The sequence below is a fragment of the Oreochromis niloticus genome, linkage group LG17 (assembly GCF_001858045.2).
Source record: "Oreochromis niloticus isolate F11D_XX linkage group LG17, O_niloticus_UMD_NMBU, whole genome shotgun sequence".
Taxonomy (NCBI): domain Eukaryota; kingdom Metazoa; phylum Chordata; class Actinopteri; order Cichliformes; family Cichlidae; genus Oreochromis; species Oreochromis niloticus.
Genome location: NC_031981.2, coordinates 19,367,255 through 19,379,286, shown reverse-complemented (window position 1 = coordinate 19,379,286; position 12,032 = coordinate 19,367,255). Strand labels below are relative to the sequence as shown.

The window sequence follows — 12,032 nt, the reverse complement described above, 5'->3', positions numbered from 1 at the left end:
TTTTATCTTATAGGGTTTTGTTTTTTTGTTTTTTTGTCTTTCTGGCAGTTTTTTAAGCACTAAAACAGTTTTTTAAGCACTACAGGTCCGAACAATCGGACAATCGGTCCTGCAGGGAACTTTAGTTAGAGCTGGGCACAAAGTCAGCACTTTCCCTGCTAATCTACGTCAATGAAACCAGTCAAACTAGACTCAGTTGTCTTTAACTGTCTATAAAAACCTTTATATTTACCCTTACCTTTTCTATCCAGTTTAAATTTGTCAAGCTACAGAGGTGTTCTCCAGGCAAGCTAAATGTTCCTCTGGGACAACCCCATACACCTATAGGATGGTTGAGAGGTGGGTGTCAGGTAAAGTAAGGGCAAGATTTCGATTGTGCCGCTATCATTCATGCAGGAATGACTCTGTGAGTTCAGGTAAAACAAAAACAAACAACAGCTGTTGATAAAACCAGTGTCCCGTTTGACTGGTTTTGTGTTTCAATCTGTAAACACATCTTTGAAAATGAACACAGAAGCTCAACAAGGAAAAGTTTATTAAGAACAACAAAAAAGAAAAAAAAAACGCCTAACAGTTCTTATTTTCATATATTTTCTGAAATGTGTGCAATTTCCTAGTTTTTGGATTTATTTTAGACACAGTCATCAGGGGGCGCCATTTAGCAATTTATCACATCTAGTATTGAGGGTACCGTGACTCCTGGCCTGTGTCCTGAGGCAGGAAAGGTCAAGAGTTTACAGCCGTGAAAGCAGCCCAACACAAACAAACAGCCTCACGTCACTCAAAAGCATTTTATTGTTATTACAAGTGTAAAAAACAAATCAGGCACACATAATAATAGCAGTTTAATATATATATATGTTTAAACCCTTGGATATACAGGCTACTACATACAGAATGTACATACAGAAAAAAATGACCATCTCCAAACTGATCTGTGAGAACGATGTCAGTATTTAAGATGCTCTCTGTTAACAGTCAACTTCATGAAAGCAAGTAAAGCTCTCTGCAACAATGAGTTACATGCAGTTCCCTTGCATTTCTACCCGCTGTTCGCTGTTTTTATGTACTTGTTTGTTCCCCAAAACTAAAACACACGTGACACCTGATCGAAAAGAGACATTCTTTGAGTGAAAAAACCTGTGCAAAGTGTAACGTGGAAAAATGGGACCGCTGCTTTTTTGCTCTTGGTGTAAAATGTCAGCTTCAAAGACAAAAAGTGGTTTGGGGTGTGAGAGGATGAGTTTACAAGGCAACCGTGTGCAGGTTCAGAACAGGAGCAGCATCGAAGCACAGCAAGGAAAACAAAGGATTTATGAGTGTGACGGTGGCCAAGAGCATGAAAAGTGCAGCTGAACGAGGATCAAAGAAGAGGAAGAGTACTCGATCGCTAACAGAGGAGACGGACGAGGACTTGGAAGAACTGCAGGGACAGAATATAAAGCTATAAAACAACAAAGACATTCAGTGTTACAGTTAAAGCTGTCAGGGGAAAGAAAAGTGCAGGCGAAGCTTGTGATCACCAAGTGTGACGGTAATCCTCGCGTGTGTTATATATATTGAAACAAGTTGTAAAATGAGAAACCACAAAGTTCAAAAGCTTAAGTGACAACTTCTTGAGATGAAACGTAAGATTATTTAAACAAGAAAAGGCTGAAAAATCATGTTTGGCATTCAACACTGTACAGTACAAAGTTTCAAAATTTAGTCCAAAAGCAAAGTAAGTCTGATTAATATACAACAATACAAAGGGACAATAGCACCGCTCCCAGAGAGGTTGGAAAACATATTCTAAAGAAATGCACTGAATGCTGAGCTGTAACTACATGTTGTCAATTGCTGTGCGCTGAAAATATCACCCAAAAGCTGAGACCTTGGCTCACAGGTATGATTTATTATCACTTAATTTGAGATCCGTAAAGTGTTGGTCAGTCATTTTTATGTTTGAGAGCACAGGAGTGGCAGCGCAAAGTGATTGCAATGAGCTCGTTTCCTTTGGATAACATTTATATTTATGACACTTTAAATATTCAAAAAACTTATTACCCTTTTCTTTTGCTTAATAGCTTCTTTAGTTTTGCTTAATAGCCTACTAATTCATTGATATGCATGTTGCGTGTGTGTTTTTAACTACAGAAAGGGACGACTTCTGCTGTTTTTATATGAAAACTTGCATTGTAATGACAGTTACAAAGAATCTTGACTCTCTATTATTTGAAACCAACAGATGCAATAACCATCACTAAGTTGCTTATTAAATCTCAAAATGATTAAAAACACGACAGTTCCCAAGCATATTATGAAGTGGTTCCATTTCCTGTCCCAGTGCACAGTGTGAACATTGTCAGGCACGTTTCTGTTGCATTTATCTATTATTGTACATTATCTTGCGATGATGAGAAGTTTTCTTTTATCTGGGAGATAACAGTCATAATTATGAGATACTGTCTCCCAAATATTTTTCTTTCAATGCAAAAGAAGGGACTCTGGCATCTCTGTCTGCATGTTTGATTCTTTGTCCACAAACCCCTCCCAGAGCAACAGAAGTCGGGCAGACAAACTTGGCTCACAGGTACATCTCCGGCCCCCGAAGGTTCTTATCCATGTCAGATATTGTGATGCCATTACGTTGCCTAGCAACCACCTAGCAATGGACTAAAATAACATTTACACATGTACAACAGCTCACAACATCATCCTATAGTTTAAATTTTATGAGACCTGATCCACATTAGTTGAATTACACATGCCGAGCGAGAACCCATCAATAAGCTTTTTTAGGATGTCAGTTAGCCAACATTACAACTTTTTTGTACAGATGAAAGAAATTATATATCAAATGTTCATTTTTCACTTTTTAAAGGTGGCTTATGGTTATGAATATACATGTAAAATGCCTTCATAACTCTGCATGCAGAGACAAAGTGTCTGCCTCTAACAGGATTTCCAGCAGAAAATGCACTCTCCTAGTTTAATCGATGCTTTAAACAAAGCTACATGAAAACATTAAATCTAAACCTACTACACAATCCATTGCACATAAAACTAAAAGTGTTAGCTAGGACTTCCAAGAAGAATCCAATCAGTTTGATAAAAACAGTGATCATGTGTTAAAGTTTCATTATTTTACTACTGGCTAAAAACATGTCTTGATATCATCCCATCAAAGAGATGGGAGCAGCTCCCATATGCAAAAGCTCTTTTTTTATTATATGGACTCATCTTTATGTTCATCTTGTGAATGCAAGTCTAAAATTCAGTCTCTCCTATGGGCTCTAATTTGGTTTCATCCAATTTATTACGAATCTTTCATTATTGATGTCAGAAATAGAGATGCAGCTCTAAATTTCAGCCCCTAGAATTGATTAACAGTATTATTAAGTTACTGCTAGTTACTGCTCTTCTTCAGTAAGAAAAAAAAAAAAAAAAAAAAAGACATCATTACCCTCTCAAACATCCATGAAGGATCTCTGGAGTTAACGGGAGCCACGCTGGGTATCTATTGTCCCCGAGGATAAAAAGTTCAGCAAAGCATGACCGCAGACAGACAGCAGGTTCACCGGCTGCAGGCCGAGCCGTGACACCTTACAGTGTTTGTACTAATGGAGGCATAGACGTACAACTGATAGAACAGGGAGGAAGGAAAAGTAGGCCAAAAATAGAAGATCCAGCTTTCACTTTGGAAACTCCTGTTGGTCATTTGTGACATCTCATTTTTGGCATTTCATGTGAAAAATGGCAACACATGTTCAGTCAAAGAAGGGCCACAACAATCAGCTCTGTTATTTATCATTATAAATGCATCCTTAAACTGGTTAATAAAACCATATGATTCCATCAGCTTTGTCATTTCTATCAGTGTTACCTCTATGGCAGAACTTAAAGTCAAAAAGTAGCGTAGAATACAAAAGGGTCGATTTAAAATCCTTCCACTGTGTTACTTGGAAAAAAAATGGCCAAAGAGCCAACAGTCATTTTTAAAAAGGATTTTAAATACATTTAAAAAATCTTCCATCATTATTATTGCATAATACAGGTGCTAGTCAGTATAAATAGAGGTGGTGCATGATCTAAAAAGTAACAAATTTTTTACACAAGATAATTAAAGACTGTAAAAATTCTATTAATATGAAACAACACTTCTGTTCACTCTCCAACTATTAAATCTTTACATTTTACACTTTTCACAGCCTCAACGCCTGAAATGAAATCTCAAAGCCATAATTTCTATTTAATAAACTGAATGTATTTCTTACTGTCTACAAATCCCATGAATAGACCAACTAATATTAGCCTCTGTCTTAATACTATGGCGTCCCTCAACTCCCAGGAACTCTGTTAAAGAAAACCTTTCAAATCCATTTAAAATGGTGTAAAAATGTGTTAAAAAGAGGTAACAGTGCATTTGTTAAGGCAGGTAATCCATATTCGGTGTTCTCAGAGAGATTTTATATAAATATGGTAGTTATAACAACCGTGATGTCATGGCTTTAGCATTATTTTTATGGAGCCAAAAGCTATCAGCTAGTGCTTATTAGCTTGGTTAGAAAAGTGCATCCACAAGTTTAATACAAACATAGAAAAATCAGATCCAAAAGACGCCAATGCCATAAACATGGGTGAGATGTCTAGTTCTAGTTCTAGTAATGCCTAACTTTAAACATATATACAATTTAAATGGGTCGTATAGTCCTAGACACCTATCATGTGGCCAACTTTAGCTCACGAGGAGGAGCAGGTTGTCCACCAATCAAAAGGTTGGTAGTTTGATTCTTGGCTCATCCAGTCTGCATGTCAAAAGTGAGCGAGATGCTGAACTCCAAGTTGCCCCTGATTCATTTGTTTTGTCACTAGAATTGAAGATTTGCATTGCAAATGTTGACTTGTCCTGCCAAAACCAACAAAAGGAACAACTTTTACTTTGAAGGTGAACAGTCGTCATTTGCAGTCTTCATCGCATTCCTCACAGTTTGACTGCTGCACAACCTGCAACTGCAGCAATCTGCTACAGACCAAAGCAACCACAGCGGTTGTCAGTGCAGCTCCGTACACCTCTTTGTGGCCAATTTTCAGCAACTGCAGGCAACCGTTCTGGGATACACGCTTTATCAACATGGTTTTTTTGTAAATTTAGACATTTTAACACAGGATCTGTGGAGATTTTTTGAAGCCAGCATCAAGTGGTCACAACTGCAGTTTTTAAGACTCTATTGCTTTTTTTGTATTTGTGGTTGCATTATTTAGTATGTTTTGAGTGCATATTTTATAGTAGGTTTGGTCATTCGTGGGATTTACTGGCAATAAGAAATGAAATAACTTTGCTTGATGACCTTTAATTTGTTTGCTTTTTATCAGTTCTTTATTAACTAGTAACTGTTCTCACTATTCTTAGTCTTAGAGCACAGGTAAGATCTGCCTGGCTGCCTGTTTAATACTGTGAGCTCCGCAAGCATTATATTTATTGCTTATCTTCTTGTTTAGAAGGGAGATCTTGAAGAAATCTTGAAAGGTGGAAAAATATCTTTAGATTTTCTATGAGACAAGTGAGAAAATATATTCATTTGTAGTTTGCATTAGCCATCCATCACATATAAGATATATCTTTATTATTACTATGAGCTTTCCAGTCAGAATACTGGTAATGTCGTGGTTTGTGTTATTGGGTTTTGATAAATTCAAACAAAATAAAATGGGATAGACCAATCGATGGACTCATTCTTTAGTATGGCTTTTAAACCCACTGACTGACAGTTGACCCTGTCTCCTTTTGGTGAGTGCACAGGGAAGCTTCTTCTCGCAGAAACAGTATGTTACTGGCTTCCCCGCAGTGCCGTAGTCTCTCAGAGGGCTGTTCACCTCATCAAGAAAATAATTCAGGTTAAAAAAACAAAAACAAAAAGAAACCAAGAAACTGAGCAGGCTGTCAGCCGTTGGGTCCCGCGTGTCCCTACATGTCAGCTTTGACAAACGAGGCAAACATCCCGTCCTCCTGCTCCAAAAGAGTCTCAGGTTTGTCGTACTCCATGATGTTGCCTCGCTTCATCACAATGACCAGATCAGCTGTTAGGATGGTGTGGACACGGTGCTGGAGACACACAGGGACGACACAAAACACAAACATAATGAGTCTAAGTGAAATGTATTGTTTAAAACATATCATAATTTTATTAAAACTAGTTTTGTTGGATCAAGGATTTGGTAAGAATCTTATAGACTGGACAGCTGCTGTAAAATTAAAATATGTGGACTCTCCACAGTTTTGGAGATGATGTTATTCTTTTTCCAAGAGATGTCCAAAGACCCATTCTTTTCAGATTTTCTTTTTATTGATACAGTCCAATTTTCCAGTAACCTGCTGAATGAGAGGAAGGTAAAACATCTGAACCAGTCAGCTACTAAAAATACAATTTCAGGTTTAATTCTAACTGAATCCCTTCTCAATTTTTAGTTTGGAGTACAAACAATGTCAAAACACTGCAGACTGTTGTCAAATTTGCACTGCAAGGAATATCTTTAAAAGAGCATGCAGTATTTTCTTGTACCAACCAGGCTGTCAGTGGCAGTAAAGCTTCAGCAGACCCAGAGTCAGACTTCAGCTGTGGCTCAGCCAGGAAAAGAAACAGAAACAGGTAGGAAAATGGAAGAAAACAGGAGAGACCGAGAGTCGGCTGAGCCAAAGTGGTCTGTGTTGATCCGGGTCTACTTGTGAGTCCTCACTAGCACACTGAAGAGGCTCTCCTCCTGTGCTAGCAGGTTGGGACCAGAGTCACTTTCCACCAAGATCCCTGAGGAGAAGACCAACACCTGCTCGGCATCCAAGATAGAGGACACACGATGCTGGTGGCAGGACAAAGGGAGAGGAAGGAGGACAACAAAAAAGAGGGAGGAGGGGAAAACATGAGTGACAGATGTAGTAAAAATGAAAAAGTGAGAAAACAAAAAAGAAAAGGAAGGAGGTGGGGGGAAGGGAGGAATTTGGGAAAAAGTAGAAGGAGACAGCAGATTGAAAACAGGAAAGAAAAACAGAGCAGGAAGAGACAGCAACACAAAGAGACAGAAGTCAGAAAAAAGGGAAGCATATAAATAAAAGAACCGGACAAGAGGACTGAATTTAAGTCACTAAATCCACAAGGAACTATGTGTTACAAACTATGCTGATGTATGGGAAAGGCCATTAATAAAAGGCACAGATAAAGGAAACATCCTTGGGGTAAATAATTTAACGACAGATGAACATAGAGCTCGGTGCAAAGAGAGCCACATATCTGCATCTATCTGTACAAACCTCAGCTGACCTCAGCAGTTTGGTTTTTTTGCCTCATTACTAACAACAGGATAAAAGACTGAAGGACTTACTGCGATTGTTACGACTGTTCTATCTGCAAACGCCGTCATCACGACTTTCTGTAAGATGTTCTCCTGCAAGACAGAAAGACAAAACAGAGAATAGAAATCGTATCGTCAGGGGAGGAAGTGCTGAGCTGCTGTAAACGTGAATCAAACCAGTGCGAGGCCAAAATGGGGCAGTCGCGATGCAAACTGCTTTGCAACCCACCTCCAGTCCAGTTATATTTATTTCAAGCTGTTTATGATGTCATGTCAAGCTTCTGTACATGATTGCACAAGATGCAATGAATAAGCACACACCGTGGCCATGTCTATAGATGCTGTGGCTTCATCCATGATGAAGATGCTGCTCTTTCTGACGAATGCTCTAGCCAAACAGAAGAGCTGCCGCTGCCCAACGCTGAAGTTCTCTCCTCCCTCTGTCACGACAGCGTCTAAACACAAACACATCGATCAAGTACTCGACTTCAAAACCGACTTTTGGCGCAATAAGATGTATTCTTTCTCGAGTTAAGTTTGCGCACCTAGTCCTCCAGGCAAAGCTTTCACCATGTTCTTGAGCTGAGCGATCTCTAGGGCCTCCCAGAGTCGATCATCAGTGCACATCTTCTCCGGATCGAGATTAAACCTGCAACGAGTAAACATCATTAACACACACAAAAAAAAAAAGCATATTTCTGCCTCTCATGGACTGATCATAGATTTAATACACCACCTGCAAAGGCGGATAAACACAGTGATGGACCCGAGATCAACAAAGACAAAGACACGAATGTGAACTTTTTCACCAACTTTTACTGTCTTTTTAGTCTTAGGCAGCCAGGAAGGAGAGTGAGTCCTTTAAATGAATAAAAATGCCAAAAACACATCAAATGACTGATCAGCACAACACTTGCACATTTCTATAGAGAGTCCTACATCATGAAAAGAAGAAAAGGAAGAAGAAACATTCGGGATCATGAATGGCTTGCTTACTGGGCTAAGCTTTGCTTAATCCCTGTTGTGTTTAAATGAATTATATTTTATCTTATTTCATAGTGAGGACAACTGGCAGGAACTGATCTAAAGAATTCAGCCTCAGTCCAATCAGTCTTTTGCCCAAATTACATCCAACATCATCCTAACGACTGAACCTGAAAAACAAGAAGGACATTCAGAGCTCTTCTTTGGATGTTTCTGCCTTCTGTTCTGTTCTCTGTCAGGATGATCCCACACTGCTTGGGGATCTGGGAAGGCCGATCCATGACTGATAGTGTTCCACTGTGTGTTTTTCTATCCAGGTGTGGGTGTCCCAAAGGGTGTGTTTGGGATTGCTGTCACACTGAAAAAACAAAGCTTTTGCCAATCAGACGCTTTCCATTTCACATTCCCAACACCACTGACATGTAGCCGTTTTTCTTAACGATAATACTTTCAGAAACTGCTCGTCTACTGCTAGACCTTCCAGTTCTTCCTCTGTCCAGTTTACTCAAATGTTTGAAAGACACAGACACATTTTATAGATTTAACTAAAGAAATGGCAGAAGCGATGTGTTTTAGTGACAGGCTGTTAGTAACAAAGTGCCTAAACATATAATTTAAATTGGTTCTTTGCTAAGTTGTCTGGTATGTGTAGACACAACACTGGTTCATCCCTTCAGTTAGGTGTCTTATGTTTCAATGGCTCATAGTTCAGTGCAAAAACCCCCAAAATGATTCTCTGAAAATGATCAGGTACACGAACTGGACTGAAAATGAGTAAAAAAGCAGCCAATGTCCAAAGAAAAGCTTTGGAAGACCTTCAGAAACACAATTTTTTATGTACATTCAGCTTCACGTTCTGCATTTTAACATCTTGCATGACTATACAGATGCACAAGCTGCCATAATCTTCCATATAACTCACAAATGATCTTTTAGTCTTGCAGTTGAAGGATCACATGTGTGTGCATTTTAATATGTGATGAACAAAATGTCATCATTACCCCTGAAACTCTAAAAGTGATATGTCAGAAGTCCAGCAGTTGCATTTGGTGCACGCTACGGCTGATGGATCTTTTCTTGGCTGCACTGAGCGCAAAAAATTCAAATTATCTAAACAGGACAAAGCAAAAATATTACTGACCTTTTCTAGATAGATGGAAATTGGAAATTTAACTTAAGACCCACTTAGTTAAATATGCCAAACAAGCAAAAGACGTCCTTGGATGACATCAGTGTGGTCAAAAGACCACAAAAGAAGTCATTCTTTTATGTCTAAATCTGGCGGAAAAGTGAAAAGTAAAAAAGGATTTTTTTCAGGCTGCACATTACTTGGAGTCAATCTAATGTCAGCCATTCAGCAATAGCACAATGAGCAGTTTTCTGTTGTTTATAACTCTAAAAAATATTTAATTCGTACAGCAAGCTGAAAACTGGGTTAAATTTGGCTCTAAAGTGAAGGTTTCGTACTTGTCTACTCTTCATACTGCTTGTTTAAAAAAAACATCTTCATTTTTTTATACATTTGATTGACAGCCACATAAATCATAAGTCAAGTTGACACAGAATTGTCAGGCAAATATCTTCAACGGGTTTTTGCAGAGTTTGCTGCAAGTTTGGAAGTTCGGGCCAAACAGGAAAAAGAAAGCAAATAAAGCAGTTTTAAATGATCATTGTTGTGATAAACAGAAGTTAAAGGCAGTGAGTTCTAATGTTAAATGAGGAGAAACAAGGAGAGAAGGAGAAAATGGTAAAAAATAACAATAATAATAATAATTAAAAAGAAAGCTGTTCTGTTTATCCTTATTTTGTGTCATGTTTATACTGAGCTTAATGTTCATAAACATAGATTTAAATAATGACATCGGCACATGTACAAGCAGTCCCTGTGGGCCAAAAGCTCAGTTTCAGGCATCTGTTTCTACTCTTGTCTCTGTATGCTGTTTTAGAGAGCTGATATGCCTAACATGGTCATCTTGGGCATAGAAGCCACGCCCACCTGCTGGTTAAGCCTTCTGCTTAGGAGGGGCAGCCAATAAAAAAAATTACTGGGGTAAACTGAGGAACATAGGAACTAAAATCACTCATTTCAGACCAAAAATGAACTGAGAGGCTGCGAACAGCCAAACGAAGATTATTATTTGAAAATGTGAATCTAGTAAAGTCCAAGAACAAAAATATGGAACATGTAGATAAACAGAATAGGTCCTGTTTGCATTTAAGAAGGTTAAAAGGTTAACATAACAATTAATTCAATGTTTGTTTTAAAACTGAGGCATTTCAAATAATTATAAATAATGCATTCATTACTACTTCTGTGTGTGTGTGTGTGTGTGTGTGTGTGTGTGTGTGTGAGTGTGTGAGTGTGAGTGTGAGAGAGCATCTATGATAACAGTGTGAAGCAGTCACTGCCGACCATTCACCTCAGGCTTACGTTCACATAAACAAGAGCTGCTGAAAATGCCAAAACACAGACACACACTCACCGTCTCCCACTTTCACATACAATTATCTGGAGCAGCATATCTGTCCAAACAAACAGCACATGTACTTTGTCTTTTATAACAAACAGAGTCACTGTATCATCTGGTAACACAAACACACAGAGGCTGCGAGTGTGTACGGCAGACACACAAAACGGCGCTGGGTCCTTCATCTCTCCAGCGACCTCCTCGGTACGTGACGTCTGTGACAAAAGTCAGATTAGGTCCCGGCCAGAGTTCCCACTGCGTTCTCAACCGCTAACCCCACAGCTGGGACTTTGTGTCGTCATGTGACAAACATCTTTCGGGACAGAACTCGGACTACGATTTAGCAAAGAGGGGTTTTTTCTCTCTTTCTGGTTAAGAGCTCACAGTGAGGCGAGTCAGGGTTTTCCAAATCTGAGCGTGGTAAATCAAACAGCGTGACACTCAGCTATGGAGGCTTAAAAGAGCCAGTGCTCTGACGTCATGTTTAGATGTTGGTCCACTAACTTTTGTGGCAAGTATCAGTGTTTCTGCATCAGAAGAGAACAGGACCCCCCCCAAACCGTCTGTATAGATCTTTTCTTCAGTTTTTCAGCTGTAATTTCAGGCCAGGCAAACTCCTTCCACTGTTTCTGGTATCAATTTTCCTCATCACAGTCTCTAAGAGTTGGACAAACATAAGAGACGCGGTCTGCACTTGCTCTTGTGCATCTGCCGTGCGTGCTGGATCTAATCTAGTGTGTCAAAACAGCTTGACTTAATTTTCATCCTGGGCAACTGGAGGCATGCGTACAGAGGCAAATCTGGTGAGTGGAGCAGGTGCTGAGCCAAGGCTGTGTGGAAAAAAACAAACTCACAATGGAGTGCTCCACGGTTCGGTTGTTTCCAGTAAATGTTCTCCCTCAAACACCTCTGGATGTTTCAGTTGACTTTACTGTGATGTCAAGCGTTCTGGTTTTTTAAACTGCAGGGCGACAGCCAGCAGTCACACGATCCGATCTGCGGTAAACAGCAAAGCATACGGCTCACCTGGTCATAACTGGACTCCTAGGACCAAATTTGCAGGAAGCCATTTGGACGTAGATAAGAAATTTAAAGATTTGAATCTGGTATTTTTCTTTTTATGGGTTGATTGAGGTAACTTTTTGATCATATCTTACCTTTCTCAAAATTATTCATCTAAATGGCCCCACATTTACAGGTCTATGGGAACAAGCAAGTACTAACTACAAACCCACAGAAAAACCAAAAAAGACT

At 39.2% G+C, this 12,032-nt stretch overlaps 1 protein-coding gene across 12 annotated transcripts in view; it reads right to left on the bottom strand.

Moving 5' to 3' along the window:
• Positions 1-844: 844 nt before the first annotated feature.
• Positions 845-12,032, bottom strand: part of abcc9 (ATP-binding cassette, sub-family C (CFTR/MRP), member 9) — a 71,305-nt gene continuing 60,117 nt past the window's right edge. For 9 of the 12 annotated variants that reach the window (XR_003214507.1, XR_003214509.1, XR_003214506.1 and 6 more), the window contains 5 exons: positions 7,872-7,975; positions 7,648-7,781; positions 7,357-7,419; positions 6,547-6,837; positions 5,954-6,085 (listed from right to left, as the gene is read on the bottom strand). Coding sequence is in view for 3 of the 12 variants with exons in the window: in XM_025899525.1 (XP_025755310.1) it covers positions 5,948-6,085; positions 7,357-7,419; positions 7,648-7,781; positions 7,872-7,975 (439 nt within the window). In the remaining 9 variants the exon portion in view is untranslated. Of the gene's footprint in view, positions 6,086-6,546; positions 6,838-7,356; positions 7,420-7,647; positions 7,782-7,871; positions 7,976-12,032 lie in introns of all 12 variants that reach the window. The other 3 variants (XM_025899525.1, XM_025899527.1, XM_025899526.1) reach the window with 1 other exon arrangement.